The sequence below is a fragment of the Salvelinus namaycush genome, unplaced genomic scaffold (assembly GCF_016432855.1).
Source record: "Salvelinus namaycush isolate Seneca unplaced genomic scaffold, SaNama_1.0 Scaffold520, whole genome shotgun sequence".
NCBI lineage: Eukaryota > Metazoa > Chordata > Actinopteri > Salmoniformes > Salmonidae > Salvelinus > Salvelinus namaycush.
The window spans coordinates 15,083-33,257 of record NW_024061221.1 but is presented as its reverse complement, the minus strand read 5'-3'; the positions used below and the strand labels follow the sequence as shown (position 1 = coordinate 33,257).

Here is an 18,175-nt window from a genome sequence, read left to right as displayed (position 1 = left end):
TAGTGATTCATATGTTGATGATGTAAAGAATGTGTTGGTGTGTAATGAGGAGCAACCAGACACTGTACTTGACATATTTATGAAATTCCTTATCCCAGTTACTAATAAGCACGCACCCATTAAGAAAATGACTGTAAAAACTGTTAAATCCCTGTGGATTGATGAGGAATTGAAAAATTGTATGGTTGAGAGGAATGAGGCAAAAGGTATGGTAAGTCTGGCTGCACAACTGATTGGCAAATGTACAGCAAATTAAGAAGTCATGTGACTAAACTAAACTATACTATGAAACATAGATGAATGATAGTAAACCGTTTTGGAGCACCTTAAATTACACACCTTAAATTACACACCTTAAATTACACACCTTAAATTACACACCTTAAATTACACACCTTAAATTACACACCTTAAATTACACACCTTAAATTACACACCTTAAATTACACACCTTAAATTACACACCTTAAATTACACACCTTAAATTCAATTCTGGGTAAAAAGCCAACTTGGCTCCATCATTCATTGAATCAGATGTCTCATTCATCACAAAACCCACTGATATTTCCAACTACTTTAATTATTTTTTTCATTGGCAAGATTAGCAAATTTAGGCATGACATCCCAGCAACAAACGCTGACAGCACACATCCAAGTATATCTGACCAATTTATGAAAGACAAGCATTTTAATTTGGAGTTCCGTAAAGTGAGGATGGAAGAGGTGAGAAAATAATAATTGTTCTCTTAACAATGTCAAGCCACCGGGGTCTGACAATCTGGATGGAAAATGACTGAGGATAATAGCGGACGATATTCTATTTGCCACATCTTCAATTTAAGCCTACTAGAGAGCGTGTACCCTCAGGCCTGGAGGGAAGCTAGAGTCATTCCGCTACCTAAGAATAGTAAAGTCCCCTTTACTGGCTCAATTAGCTGACCAATCAGCCTGTTACCAACCCTTAGTAAAATTCTGGAAAAAATGGTGTTTGACCAGATTAGAGGTCGACCGATTATGATTTTTCAACGCCGATACCGATTATTGGAGGACAAAAAAAGCTGATACCGATTAATCGGCCGATTTTATATATAAAAAATGTTTTATATATATATATCATACTCATACACACACACACACATTTTTGTAATAATGACAATTGCAACAATACTGAATGAACAATGACCACTTATTTTAACTTAATATAATACATAAATACACACACAGCTCTGAAGTGACAATGATACTGAAGAGTCTGCTTAGGAGACAGATACTCTCAACTGTTTGAATAAAAATAGAGTTTAAGTTACCTGTGATGAATGTTGAAAACAAAAACTTTAATTTCTATATGCAGGAAATCCTATTTTAATAATGGGCATGGTAAGAATTGACGACCAAAGTGCGAGTCATAATTCCCATGACACCTAGCAAAATCTGAAAAGCGGTTCCTTCATTTATTCCATAGGATATTTTTAGATTCACTTAAAATAAGGTCTGTGTTTCGTGTAGGCTTACACCACCGTGCCAATTTTATAACTGTGTAGATATCCATAGGACAAGGTAACTCTGATCAATATTGGCTAAATATAAGCGAAGATCATTTTTTTTGTAGAGTGGATTTATGAAAATATGTTGACAAACGTTACCTTATCCTAGTGAGATTTACACGGGTATCAAAACGTCGAGGCGGTTTTAGCCTGCACGAAACACAGACCTTATTTGAAGTAGATCAAGACATTCTCTACGGAAGACATGAACGGTAAAATAACAACGGAACCCCTTTCAAGTTCAGCCGCAAGTTATTACAGGAATTATAACGCGTCGACTATTTCTCTCTAAACCATATACCTTTGACTAATCCGGAAACTATCACCTCGAAAACAAAACGTTTATTCCGTTCCGTATTTTATCTAACGGGTGGCATCCATGAGTCTAAATATTCCTGTTACATTGCACAACCTTCAATGTTATGTCATAATTAGTTCGCAAAGAGCCAGACGTTGCATATACCCTGACTCTGCGTGCAATGAACGCAAGAGAAATGACACAATTTCACCTGGTTAATATTGCCTGCTAACCTGGATTTCTTTTAGCTAAATATGCAGGTTTAAAAATATATACTTGTGTATTGATTTTAAGAAAGACATTGATGTTTGTACACATTGTACAAATGTGTACACATTGGAGCAATGACAGTCATTGATTGATTGTTTTTTATAAGATAAGTTTAATGCTAGCTAGCAACTTACCTTAGCTTACTGCATTCGCTAACAGGCAGGCTCCTCGTGGAGTGCAATGTAATCAGGTGTTAGAGCATTGGACTAGTTAACTGTAAGGTTGCAAGATTGGATCCCCCGAGCTGACAAGGTTAAAAATCTGTCGAGGCAGAACGTTCCTAGCCTGTCATTGAAAATAAGAATGTGTTCTTAACTGACTTGCCGAGTTAAATAAAGATTAAATAAAGGTGTAAAAAAAAATCGGCGCCCAAAAATACCGATTTCCGATTGTTATGAAAACTTGAAATCGGCCCCGATTAATCGGTCGACCTCTAGACCAGATACAATGCTAACAGACTTTCAGCTTATAGGGAAGGACATTCAACAAGAACAGCACTTACACAAATTACTGATGATTGGCTGAGAGAAATTGATGATAAAAAGATTGTGGGGCTGTCTTCAGTGCAGCTTTTGACATTATCGATCATAGTCTGCTAATTGAAAAACGTATCTGTTATGGCTTTACACCCCCTCCTATGATGTGGATAAGAAGTTACTTGTCTAACAGAACACAGAAGTTGTTGTTTAATGGAAGCCTCTCCAACATAATCCAGTTAGAATCAGGAATTCCCCAGCGTTTCTGTTTAGGCCCCTAACTTTTTCAATCTTTACTAATGACATGCCACTGGCTTTGAGTAAAGCCAGAGTTTCTATGTATGAGGATGACTCAACACTATACATGTCAGATACTACAGCGACTGAAATGACTGCAACACTTAACAAAGAGCTGCAGTTAGTTTCAGTGGGTGGCAAGGAATAAGTTAGTCCTAAATATTTCCAAAACTAAAATCATTGTATTTGGTACAAATCATTCACTAAACCCTAAACCTCAACTAGATCTCGTAATGAATAATGTGGAAATTTATCAAGTTGAGATGACTAAACTGCTTGGAGTAACCCTGGATTGTAAACTGTCATGGTCAAAACATATTGATACAAAAGTAGCTAAGATGGGGAGAAGTCTGTCCATAATAAAGCGCTGCTCTGCCTTCTTAACAACACTATCAACAAGGCAGGTCCTAAAGGCACTAGTTTCTACCTTCTTAACAACACTATCAACAAGGCAGGTCCTACAGGCCCTAGTTTCTACCTTCTTAACAACACTATCAACAAGGCAGGTCCTACAGGCCCTAGTTTCTACCTTCTTAACAGCACTATCAACAAGGCAGGTCCTACAGGCCCTAGTTTCTACCTTAACAGCACTATCAACAAGGCAGGTCCTACAGGCCCTAGTTTCTACCTTCTTAACAACACTATCAACAAGGCAGGTCCTACAGGCCCTAGTTTCTACCTTCTTAACAACACTATCAACAAGGCAGGTCCTAAAGGCCCTAGTTTCTACCTTCTTAACAACACTATCAACAAGGCAGGTCCTAAAGGCCCTAGTTTCTACCTTCTTAACAACACTATCAACAAGGCAGGTCCTACAGGCCCTAGTCTCTACCTTCTGAACAACACTATCAACAAGGCAGGTCCTAAAGGCCCTAGTTTCTACCTTCTTAACAACACTATCAACAAGGCAGGTCCTAAAGGCCCTAGTTTCTACCTTCTTAACAACACTATCAACAAGGCAGGTCCTACAGGCCCTAGTTTCTACCTTCTTAACAACACTATCAACAAGGCAGGTCCTAAAGGCCCTAGTTTCTACCTTCTTAACAACACTATCAACAAGGCAGGTCCTACAGGCCCTAGTTTCTACCTTCTTAACAACACTATCAACAAGGCAGGTCCTACAGGCCCTAGTTTCTACCTTCTTAACAACACTATCAACAAGGCAGGTCCTACAGGCCCTAGTTTCTACCTTCTTAACAACACTATCAACAAGGCAGGTCCTACAGGCCCTAGTTTCTACCTTCTTAACAACACTATCAACAAGGCAGGTCCTACAGGCCCTAGTTTCTACCTTCTTAACAACACTATCAACAAGGCAGGTCCTACAGGCCCTAGTTTCTACCTTCTTAACAACACTATCAACAAGGCAGGTCCTACAGGCCCTAGTTTCTACCTTCTTAACAACACTATCAACAAGGCAGGTCCTACAGGCCCTAGTTTCTACCTTCTTAACAACACTATCAACAAGGCAGGTCCTACAGGCCCTAGTTTCTACCTTCTTAACAACACTATCAACAAGGCAGGTCCTACAGGCCCTAGTCTCTACCTTAACAACACTATCAACAAGGCAGGTCATACAGGCCCTAGTTTCTACCTTCTTAACAACACTATCAACAAGGCAGGTCCTACAGGCCCTAGTTTCTACCTTCTTAACAACACTATCAACAAGGCAGGTCCTACAGGCCCTAGTTTCTACCTTCTTAACAACACTATCAACAAGGCAGGTCCTACAGGCCCTAGTTTCTACCTTCTTAACAACACTATCAACAAGGCAGGTCCTACAGGCCCTAGTCTCTACCTTCTTAACAACACTATCAACAAGGCAGGTCCTACAGGCCCTAGTTTCTACCTTCTTAACAACACTATCAACAAGGCAGGTCCTACAGGCCCTAGTTTCTGCCTTCTTAACAACACTATCAACAAGGCAGGTCCTACAGGCCCTAGTTTCTACCTTCTTAACAACACTATCAACAAGGCAGGTCCTACAGGCCCTAGTTTCTACCTTCTTAACAACACTATCAACAAGGCAGGTCCTACAGGCCCTAGTTTCTACCTTCTTAACAACACTATCAACAAGGCAGGTCCTACAGGCCCTAGTTTCTACCTTCTTAACAACACTATCACTAAGGCAGGTCCTACAGGCTCTAGTTTCTACCTTCTTAACAACACTATCAACAAGGCAGGTCCTACAGGCCCTAGTTTCTGCCTTCTTAACAACACTATCACTAAGGCAGGTCCTACAGGCCCTAGTTTCTGCCTTCTTAACAACACTATCAACAAGGCAGGTCCTACAGGCCCTAGTTTCTACCTTCTTAACAACACTATCAACAAGGCAGGTCCTACAGGCCCTAGTTTCTACCTTCTTAACAACACTATCAACAAGGCAGGTCCTACAGGCCCTAGTTTCTAACTTCTTAACAACACTATCAACAAGGCAGGTCCTACAGGCCCTAGTTTCTACCTTCTTAACAACACTATCAACAAGGCAGGTCCTACAGGCCCTAGTTTCTACCTTCTTAACAGCACTATCAACAAGGCAGGTCCTACAGGCCCTAGTTTCTACCTTCTTAACAGCACTATCAATAAGGCAGGTCCTACAGGCCCTAGTTTCTACCTTCTTAACAACACTATCAATAAGGCAGGTCCTACAGGCCCTAGTTTCTACCTTCTTAACAGCACTATCAACAAGGCAGGTCCTACAGGCCCTAGTTTCTACCTTCTTAACAACACTATCAATAAGGCAGGTCCTACAGGCCCTAGTTTCTACCTTCTGAACAACACTATCAACAAGGCATGTCCTACAGGCCCTAGTTTTGTCACATCTGGACTACTGTTCAGTCAAGTGGTCAGGTGCCACAAAGAGGGACTTAGGAAAATTGCAATTGGCTCAGAACAGAGCAGCACTGCTGGCCCTTGGATGTACACAGAGAGCTAATATTAATAACATGCATGTCAATCTCTCTTGGCTCAAACTGGAGGAGAGATTGACTTCATCACTACTTGTTTTTGTAAAAAGTGTTGACATGTTGAATGCACCGAGCTGTCTGTTTGAACTACTGGCTCACAGCTCGGGCCCCCATCCATACCCTACAAGACATGCCACCAGAGGTCTGTCTAAACTATTAACATACAGCTCAGACACCCATCCATACCCTACAAGACATGTCACCAGAGGTCTGTCTAAACTATTAACATACAGCTCAGACACCCATCCATACCCCACAAGACATGCCACCAGAGGTCTGTCTAAACTAATAACACACAGCTCAGACACCCATCCATACCCTACAAGACATGCCACCAGAGGTCTGTCTAAACTACTAACACACAGCTCAGACACCCATCCATACCCCACAAGACATGCCACCAGAGGTCTGTCTAAACTACTAACACACAGCTCAGACACCCATCCATACCCTACAAGACATGTCACCAGAGGTCTGTCTAAACTACTAACACACAGCTCAGACACCCATCCATACCCCACAAGACATGTCACCAGAGGTCTGTCTAAACTACTAACACACAGCTCAGACACCCATCCATACCCCACAAGACATGTCACCAGAGGTCTGTTTAAACTACTAACACACAGCTCAGACACCCATCCATACCCCACAAGACATGTCACCAGAGGTCTGTTTAAACTACTAACACACAGCTCAGACACCCATCCATACCCCACAAGACATGTCACCAGAGGTCTGTTTAAACTACTAACACACAGCTCAGACACCCATCCATACCCCACAAGACATGTCACCAGAGGTCTGTTTAAACTACTAACACACAGCTCAGACACCCATCCATACCCCACAAGACATGTCACCAGAGGTCTGTTTAAACTACTAACACACAGCTCAGACACCCATCCATACCCCACAAGACATGTCACCAGAGGTCTGTCTAAACTACTAACACACAGCTCAGACACCCATCCATACCCCACAAGACATGCCACCAGAGGTCTGTCTAAACTACTAACACACAGCTCAGACACCCATCCATACCCCACAAGACATGTCACCAGAGGTCTGTCTAAACTACTAACACACAGCTCAGACACCCATCCATACCCTACAAGACATGCCACCAGAGGTCTGTCTAAACTAATAACACACAGCTCAGACACCCATCCATACCCCACAAGACATGCCACCAGAGGTCTGTCTAAACTAATAACACACAGCTCAGACACCCATCCATACCCCACAAGACATGTCACCAGAGGTCTGTCTAAACTACTAACACACAGCTCAGACACCCATCCATACCCTACAAGACATGCCACCAGAGGTCTGTCTAAACTAATAACACACAGCTCAGACACCCATCCATACCCCACAAGACATGTCACCAGAGGTCTGTCTAAACTAATAACACACAGCTCAGACATCCATCCATACCCCACAAGACATGCCACCAGAGGTCTGTCTAAACTACTAACACACAGCTCAGACACCCATCCATACCCCACAAGACATGTCACCAGAGGTCTGTTTAAACTAATAACACACAGCTCAGACACCCATCCATACCCCACAAGACATGCCACCAGAGGTCTGTCTAAACTAACACACAGCTCAGACACCCATCCATACCCCACAAGACATGTCACCAGAGGTCTGTCTAAACTACTAACACACAGCTCAGACACCCATTCATACCCTACAAGACACCAGAGGTCTGTCTAAACTACTAACACACAGCTCAGACACCCATCCATACCCCACAAGACATGCCACCAGAGGTCTGTCTAAACTACTAACACACAGCTCAGACACCCATCCATACCCCACAAGACATGTCACCAGAGGTCTGTCTAAACTACTAACACACAGCTCAGACACCCATCCATACCCTACAAGACATGTCACCAGAGGTCTGTCTAAACTAATAACACACAGCTCAGACACCCATCCATACCCTACAAGACATGTCACCAGAGGTCTGTTTAAACTAATAACACACAGCTCAGACACCCATCCATACCCCACAAGACATGTCACCAGAGGTCTGTCTAAACTACTAACACACAGCTCAGACACCCATCCATACCCCACAAGACATGTCACCAGAGGTCTGTCTAAACTACTAACACACAGCTCAGACACCCATCCATACCCCACAAGACATGTCACCAGAGGTCTGTCTAAACTACTAACACACAGCTCAGACACCCATCCATACCCCACAAGACATGTCACCAGAGGTCTGTCTAAACTACTAACACACAGCTCAGACACCCATCCATACCCTACAAGACATGTCACCAGAGGTCTGTCTAAACTACTAACACACAGCTCAGACACCCATCCATACCCTACAAGACATGTCACCAGAGGTCTGTTTAAACTAATAACACACAGCTCAGACACCCATCCATACCCCACAAGACATGTCACCAGAGGTCTGTCTAAACTACTAACACACAGCTCAGACACCCATCCATACCCCACAAGACATGTCACCAGAGGTCTGTCTAAACTACTAACACACAGCTCAGACACCCATACATACCCTACAAGACATGTCACCAGAGGTCTGTCTAAACTAATAACACACAGCTCAGACACCCATCCATACCCCACAAGACATGTCACCAGAGGTCTGTCTAAACTACTAACACACAGCTCAGACACCCATCCATACCCCACAAGACATGTCACCAGAGGTCTGTCTAAACTACTAACACACAGCTCAGACACCCATCCATACCCCACAAGACATGTCACCAGAGGTCTGTCTAAACTACTAACACACAGCTCAGACACCCATCCATACCCCACAAGACATGTCACCAGAGGTCTGTCTAAACTAATAACACACAGCTCAGACACCCATCCATACCCCACAAGACATGCCACCAGAGGTCTGTCTAAACTACTAACACACAGCTCAGACACCCATCCATACCCCACAAGACATGTCACCAGAGGTCTGTTTAAACTACTAACACACAGCTCAGACACCCATCCATACCCCACAAGACATGTCACCAGAGGTCTGTCTAAACTACTAACACACAGCTCAGACACCCATCCATACCCCACAAGACATGTCACCAGAGGTCTGTCTAAACTACTAACACACAGCTCAGACACCCATCCATACCCCACAAGACATGCCACCAGAGGTCTGTCTAAACTACTAACACACAGCTCAGACACCCATCCATACCCCACAAGACATGTCACCAGAGGTCTGTCTAAACTACTAACACACAGCTCAGACACCCATTCATACCCCACAAGACATGCCACCAGAGGTCTGTCTAAACTACTAACACACAGCTCAGACACCCATCCATACCCCACAAGACATGCCACCAGAGGTCTGTCTAAACTACTAACACACAGCTCAGACACCCATCCATACCCCACAAGACATGCCACCAGAGGTCTGTCTAAACTACTAACACACAGCTCAGACACCCATCCATACCCCACAAGACATGTCACCAGAGGTCTGTCTAAACTACTAACACACAGCTCAGACACCCATCCATACCCCACAAGACATGTCACCAGAGGTCTGTTTAAACTACTAACACACAGCTCAGACACCCATCCATACCCCACAAGACATGTCACCAGAGGTCTGTCTAAACTACTAACACACAGCTCAGACACCCATTCATACCCTACAAGACATGTCACCAGAGGTCTGTCTAAACTACTAACACACAGCTCAGACACCCATCCATACCCCACAAGACATGTCACCAGAGGTCTGTCTAAACTACTAACACACAGCTCAGACACCCATTCATACCCTACAAGACATGTCACCAGAGGTCTGTCTAAACTACTAACACACAGCTCAGACACCCATTCATACCCCACAAGACATGCCACCAGAGGTCTGTCTAAACTACTAACACACAGCTCAGACACCCATTCATACCCTACAAGACATGTCACCAGAGGTCTGTCTAAACTACTAACACACAGCTCAGACACCCATCCATACCCTACAAGACATGTCACCAGAGGTCTGTCTAAACTAATAACACACAGCTCAGACACCCATCCATACCCTACAAGACATGCCACCAGAGGTCTGTCTAAACTACTAACACACAGCTCAGACACCCATCCATACCCCACAAGACATGTCACCAGAGGTCTGTCTAAACTACTAACACACAGCTCAGACACCCATCCATACCCCACAAGACATGTCACCAGAGGTCTGTTTAAACTAATAACACACAGCTCAGACACCCATTCATACCCCACAAGACATGCCACCAGAGGTCTGTCTAAACTACTAACACACAGCTCAGACACCCATCCATACCCCACAAGACATGTCACCAGAGGTCTGTCTAAACTAATAACACACAGCTCAGACACCCATCCATACCCCACAAGACATGCCACCAGAGGTCTGTCTAAACTAACACACAGCTCAGACACCCATCCATACCCCACAAGACATGTCACCAGAGGTCTGTCTAAACTACTAACACACAGCTCAGACACCCATCCATACCCCACAAGACATGCCACCAGAGGTCTGTCTAAACTACTAACACACAGCTCAGACACCCATCCATACCCCACAAGACATGTCACCAGAGGTCTGTTTAAACTACTAACACACAGCTCAGACACCCATCCATACCCCACAAGACATGCCACCAGAGGTCTGTCTAAACTACTAACACACAGCTCAGACACCCATCCATACCCCACAAGACATGTCACCAGAGGTCTGTCTAAACTACTAACACACAGCTCAGACACCCATCCATACCCCACAAGACATGTCACCAGAGGTCTGTCTAAACTACTAACACACAGCTCAGACACCCATTCATACCCCACAAGACATGCCACCAGAGGTCTGTCTAAACTACTAACACACAGCTCAGACACCCATCCATACCCCACAAGACATGTCACCAGAGGTCTGTCTAAACTACTAACACACAGCTCAGACACCCATCCATACCCCACAAGACATGCCACCAGAGGTCTGTCTAAACTACTAACACACAGCTCAGACACCCATCCATACCCCACAAGACATGTCACCAGAGGTCTGTCTAAACTACTAACACACAGCTCAGACACCCATCCATACCCCACAAGACATGTCACCAGAGGTCTGTCTAAACTACTAACACACAGCTCAGACACCCATCCATACCCTACAAGACATGCCACCAGAGGTCTGTCTAAACTACTAACACACAGCTCAGACACCCATCCATACCCCACAAGACATGCCACCAGAGGTCTGTCTAAACTAATAACACACAGCTCAGACACCCATCCATACCCCACAAGACATGTCACCAGAGGTCTGTCTAAACTACTAACACACAGCTCAGACACCCATCCATACCCCACAAGACATGCCACCAGAGGTCTGTCTAAACTACTAACACACAGCTCAGACACCCATCCATACCCCACAAGACATGTCACCAGAGGTCTGTTTAAACTAATAACACACAGCTCAGACACCCATCCATACCCCACAAGACATGCCACCAGAGGTCTGTCTAAACTACTAACACACAGCTCAGACATCCATCCATACCCCACAAGACATGTCACCAGAGGTCTGTCTAAACTACTAACACACAGCTCAGACACCCATCCATACCCCACAAGACATGTCACCAGAGGTCTGTTTAAACTACTAACACACAGCTCAGACACCCATTCATACCCCACAAGACATGTCACCAGAGGTCTGTCTAAACTACTAACACACAGCTCAGACACCCATTCATACCCTACAAGACACCAGAGGTCTGTCTAAACTACTAACACACAGCTCAGACACCCATTCATACCCCACAAGACATGTCACCAGAGGTCTGTCTAAACTACTAACACACAGCTCAGACACCCATTCATACCCCACAAGACATGTCACCAGAGGTCTGTCTAAACTACTAACACACAGCTCAGACACCCATTCATACCCTACAAGACACCAGAGGTCTGTCTAAACTACTAACACACAGCTCAGACACCCATCCATACCCCACAAGACATGCCACCAGAGGTCTGTCTAAACTACTAACACACAGCTCAGACACCCATCCATACCCCACAAGACACCAGAGGTCTGTTTAAACTACTAACACACAGCTCAGACACCCATTCATACCCTACAAGACATGCCACCAGAGGTCTGTCTAAACTACTAACACACAGCTCAGACACCCATTCATACCCTACAAGACACCAGAGGTCTGTCTAAACTACTAACACACAGCTCAGACACCCATCCATACCCCACAAGACATGCCACCAGAGGTCTGTCTAAACTACTAACACACAGCTCAGACACCCATCCATACCCCACAAGACATGTCACCAGAGGTCTGTCTAAACTACTAACACACAGCTCAGACACCCATCCATACCCCACAAGACACCAGAGGTCTGTCTAAACTACTAACACACAGCTCAGACACCCATTCATACCCCACAAGACACCAGAGGTCTGTCTAAACTACTAACACACAGCTCAGACACCCATCCATACCCCACAAGACATGCCACCAGAGGTCTGTCTAAACTACTAACACACAGCTCAGACACCCATTCATACCCCACAAGACATGTCACCAGAGGTCTGTCTAAACTACTAACACACAGCTCAGACACCCATCCATACCCCACAAGACATGTCACCAGAGGTCTGTCTAAACTAATAACACACAGCTCAGACACCCATTCATACCCCACAAGACATGTCACCAGAGGTCTGTCTAAACTACTAACACACAGCTCAGACACCCATCCATACCCCACAAGACATGTCACCAGAGGTCTGTTTAAACTAATAACACACAGCTCAGACACCCATCCATACCCCACAAGACATGCCACCAGAGGTCTGTCTAAACTACTAACACACAGCTCAGACACCCATCCATACCCCACAAGACATGCCACCAGAGGTCTGTCTAAACTACTAACACACAGCTCAGACACCCATCCATACCCCACAAGACATGTCACCAGAGGTCTGTCTAAACTACTAACACACAGCTCAGACACCCATTCATACCCCACAAGACATGTCACCAGAGGTCTGTCTAAACTACTAACACACAGCTCAGACACCCATTCATACCCTACAAGACACCAGAGGTCTGTCTAAACTACTAACACACAGCTCAGACACCCATTCATACCCCACAAGACATGCCACCAGAGGTCTGTCTAAACTACTAACACACAGCTCAGACACCCATTCATACCCCACAAGACATGTCACCAGAGGTCTGTCTAAACTACTAACACACAGCTCAGACACCCATTCATACCCCACAAGACATGTCACCAGAGGTCTGTCTAAACTACTAACACACAGCTCAGACACCCATCCATACCCCACAAGACATGCCACCAGAGGTCTGTCTAAACTACTAACACACAGCTCAGACACCCATTCATACCCCACAAGACATGTCACCAGAGGTCTGTCTAAACTACTAACACACAGCTCAGACACCCATTCATACCCTACAAGACACCAGAGGTCTGTCTAAACTACTAACACACAGCTCAGACACCCATTCATACCCTACAAGACACCAGAGGTCTGTCTAAACTACTAACACACAGCTCAGACACCCATCCATACCCCACAAGACATGCCACCAGAGGTCTGTCTAAACTACTAACACACAGCTCAGACACCCATCCATACCCCACAAGACATGTCACCAGAGGTCTGTCTAAACTACTAACACACAGCTCAGACACCCATCCATACCCCACAAGACATGCCACCAGAGGTCTGTCTAAACTACTAACACACAGCTCAGACACCCATCCATACCCCACAAGACATGCCACCAGAGGTCTGTCTAAACTACTAACACACAGCTCAGACACCCATCCATACCCCACAAGACATGTCACCAGAGGTCTGTCTAAACTACTAACACACAGCTCAGACACCCATCCATACCCCACAAGACATGTCACCAGAGGTCTGTCTAAACTACTAACACACAGCTCAGACACCCATGACTACCCCACAAGACATGTCACCAGAGGTCTGTCTAAACTAATAACACACAGCTCAGACACCCATCCATACCCCACAAGACATGCCACCAGAGGTCTCTTCACAGTCCCCAAGTCCAGAACAGACTATGGGAGGGGCACAGTACTACATAGAGCCATGACTACATGGAACTCTATTCCACATCAGGTAACTGATGCAGCAGTAGAATCACATAAAAAAAACAGGTAAAAATACATCTTATGGAACAGGGAGGGAATCACACATAGTGTGTTGTGAATTATGCAATGAATGTATTGTAATGTTTTTTAAATTGTATACACTGCCGTAATTTTGCCAAACCCCAGGAAGAGCAGTGGGCAGTCCATAATAAATACAAATACCTATCAGATTACAACACCTATTAGTTACTGCAGACCGTATTTGATACAGAAAGTCAATGTTAGCCTACTGTTTCTAGCTTAGCCTTACTACTGGTAGGGTCAGGCAGCCTGGATACCACGGTAACAGCAGGGGACTTTGACCACTCTTCTCTTGTTCTGTTGAGCTGCTGACCTATCAGAGGATCAGATTCCAACACCTATCAGTAACTATATAAAAGAGATCCCACCAATCCCTTGTCATCTCTGTTAATGTGACAGTAGTAAAGTGTTTATCTGTTGGCTAGCAGTGAGACAGACACAAGCTGGAAACTGAATGTTCAGGTTGTGACCGATGCTATGATTTACAGGAGAATGTGTTTGATGCTCAGCGGTGACAGAAATAGACTCGTCCTCGTGACATTTGAAAAAGCCCTACAGATGAAACAGCAGTCAAACAAATAGCATGTCAGTATTGAAGTGTTATTGACGTTGCTGAAAAATGGAGGGTTTAAACAGTTCAACAGTGTTTGTCTCTGACCTGTCCTGTGCTGCTGTCTGACCTGTCCTGTGCTGCTGTCTGACCTGTCCTTTGTTGCTGTCTGACCTGTCCTTTGTTGCTGTCTGACCTGTCCTTTGTTGCTGTCTGACCTGTCCTGTGCTGCTGTCTGACCTGTCCTTTGTTGCTGTCTGACCTGTCCTTTGTTGATGTCTGACCTGTCCTTTGTTGCTGTCTGACCTGTCCTTTGTTGCTGTCTGACCTGTTCTGTGCTGCTGTCTGACCTGTCCTGTGCTGCTGTCTGACCTGTCCTTTGTTGCTGTCTGACCTGTCCTGTGCTGCTGTCTGACCTGTCCTTTGTTGCTGTCTGACCTGTCCTGTGCTGCTGTCTGACCTGTCCTGTGCTGCTGTCTGACCTGTCCTGTGCTGCTGTCTGACCTGTCCTTTGTTGCTGTCTGACCTGTCCTGTGCTGCTGTCTGACCTGTCCTTTGTTGCTGTCTGACCTGTTCTGTGCTGCTGTCTGACCTGTCCTGTGCTGCTGTCTGACCTGTCCTGTGCTGTTGTCTGACCTGTCCTGTGCTGCTGTCTGACCTGTCCTTTGTTGCTGTCTGACCTGTCCTGTGCTGCTGTCTGACCTGTCCTGTGCTGCTGTCTGACCTGTCCTGTGCTGCTGTCTGACCTGTCCTGTGCTGCTGTCTGACCTGTCCTGTGCTGCTGTCTGACCTGTCCTTTGTTGCTGTCTGACCTGTCCTGTGCTGCTGTCTGACCTGTCCTGTGCTGCTGTCTGACCTGTCCTGTGCTGTTGTCTGACCTGTCCTGTGCTGCTGTTTGACCTGTCCTTTGTTGCTGTCTGACCTGTCCTTTGTTGCTGTCTGACCTGTCCTTTGTTGCTGTCTAACCTGTCCTGTCTTGTTCTCTGAGCTGTCCTGTCATGCTTTCTGAGCTGTCCTGTCTGGGTCTCTGACCTGTCCTGTGTTGCTGTCTGACCTATGTTGTTCTAAGACCTGTCCTGTCTTGTTCTCTGACCTGTTTTCTCTTGCTTTCTGACCTGTCCTGTCTTGTTCTCTGAGCTGACCTGTCTTGTTCTCTGAGCTGTCCTGTGTTGCTGTCTGACCTGTCTTGTTCTTTGACCTGTTTTCTCTTGCTTTCTGACCTGTCCTGTTCTCTGTCCTGTCTTGTTCTCTGTCCTGTCTTGCAACGTTGCCCTAAAAATGTGTGTTCTATAGGCGTTCGATGTCGCTCTGCTAGTGTTGATGTTTCTCTGTCCTGCAGGGATCAGGATCTGGCTGAGGCCCTGGACTCTGGAGGCTCTGACCTGGATCTTGAGATGGACATACAGGGGGAGCTGGGGTTGGGGGGAGGTCTGGGTCTGGATGGGGAAGAGGCCAGCGGGGTTATTCGAGTCCAGGAACTACCAGCCCAGCAGAGAGCCAAGCTGTGGAAGGTGAGCGAGGTCAGGGGTCGTGGGTTCGACCTACCGTAACAGGGGGAGGAATTAAACTAGGGATGGAATGGGAGGGGTCAGGGGGTGGTGAGGGGTGGTGAGGGACTAGGGAGGGGGTGGGACTTGATTTTATAATTTTTTTCCTGTAAAGCACGTTGCGTTGCTTTCCATGTCTGAAATGTGCTGTATAAATAAAGCTTGATTTGATTTGATTAGAAATGGAGTGGGACTATAAATGAGGTGGGACTAGGAATGGGGTGGGACTAGGTAAGGGGGGTCAGAGGATGAGGGAGGGGGGTGAGGGACTAGGGAGGGGGGGACATCTCATCTGTTTAGCTGATAATTGGTTTGTTGACCCCCAAAGTTAGCAGACACCACTCCACTGTTGATTAGCTGCTCTATGAGGAGAACAGAAGACTAGCATGTACTGAGCATGTTTCATAGCTAGAGCCAGGAGGTTTACCTGACCAGGAATAATTCAGGGCCATCGTTGACCGGGCGCAAGTCTGGGCCGTCGGTGACCGGGAGCAACTCAGGGCCGTCGGTGACCGGGCGCAAGTCTGGGCCGTCGGTGACCGGGAGCAACTCAGGGCCGTCGGTGACCGGGCGCAAGTCTGGGCCGTCGGTGACCGGGAGCAAGTCAGGGTCGTCGGTGACCGGGAGCAAGTCTGGGCCGTCGGTGACCGGGAGCAAGTCTGGGCCGTCGGTGACCGGGCGCAAGTCTGGGCCACCGGTGACCGGGAACAAGTCTGGGCCACCGGTGACCGGGCGCAAGTCTGGGCCGTCGGTGACCGGGCGCAAGTCTGGGCCGTCGGTGACCGGGCGCAAGTCTGGGCCGTCGGTGACCGGGCGCAAGTCTGGGCCGTCGGTGACCGGGAGCAAGTCTGGGCCGTCGGTGACCGGGAGCAAGTCTGGGCCATCGGTGACCGGGAGCAAGTCTGGGCCGTCGGTGACCGGGCGCAAGTCTGGGCCGTCGGTCTGGGCCATCGGTGGCCGGGCGCAAGTCTGGGCCGTCGGTCTGGGCCATCGGTGGCCGGGCGCAAGTCTGGGCCGTCGGTCTGGGCCATCGGTGGCCGGGCGCAAGTCTGGGCCGTCGGTCTGGGCCATCGGTGGCCGGGCGCAAGTCTGGGCCGTCGGTCTGGGCCATCGGTGGCCGGGCGCAAGTCTGGGCCGTCGGTCTGGGCCGTCGGTGACCGGGCGCAAGTCTGGGCCGTCGGTCTGGGCCGTCGGTGACCGGGCGCAAGTCTGGGCCGTCGGTGACCGGGCGCAAGTCTGGGCCACCGGTGACCGGGAACAAGTCTGGGCCACCGGTGACCGGGCGCAAGTCTGGGCCGTCGGTGACCGGGAGCAAGTCTGGGCCGTCGGTGACCGGGAGCAAGTCTGGGCCATCGGTGACCGGGAGCAAGTCTGGGCCGTCGGTGACCGGGCGCAAGTCTGGGCCGTCGGTCTGGGCCATCGGTGGCCGGGCGCAAGTCTGGGCCGTCGGTGACCGGGCGCAAGTCTGGTGTCGTCGGTCTGGGCCATCGGTGGCCGGGCGCAAGTCTGGGCCGTCGGTCTGGGCCATCGGTGGCCGGGCGCAAGTCTGGGCCGTCGGTCTGGGCCATCGGTGACCGGGCGCAAGTCTGGGCCGTCGGTCTGGGCCGTCGGTGACCGGGCGCAAGTCTGGGCCGTCGGTGACCGGGCGCAAGTCTGGGCCGTCGGTGACCGGGCGCAAGTCTGGGCCGTCGGTGACCGGGCGCAAGTCTGGGCCGTCGGTGACCGGGCGCAAGTCTGGGCCGCCGGTGACCGGGAGCAAGTCTGGGCCGCCGGTGACCGGGCGCAAGTCTGGGCCGTCGGTGACCGGGAGCAAGTCTGGGCCGTCGGTGACCGGGCGCAAGTCTGGGCCGTCGGTGACCGGGCGCAAGTCTGGGCCGTCGGTGACCGGGAGCAAGTCTGGGCCGTCGGTGACCGGGAGCAAGTCTGGGCCGTCGGTGACCGGGA

General features: G+C 47.7%; 1 protein-coding gene across 1 annotated transcript in view; it reads left to right on the top strand.

The window, feature by feature from the left end:
- The window catches only part of LOC120041739 (TBC1 domain family member 23-like), a gene marked incomplete at its 3' end in the record, with an annotated part of 43,246 nt that overhangs the window by 11,692 nt on the left and 13,379 nt on the right, over positions 1-18,175 (top strand). The window contains exon 2 of the mRNA XM_038986600.1: positions 16,024-16,195. Within this exon, the coding sequence (XP_038842528.1) occupies positions 16,024-16,195 (172 nt within the window). The remainder of the gene's footprint in view (positions 1-16,023; positions 16,196-18,175) is intronic.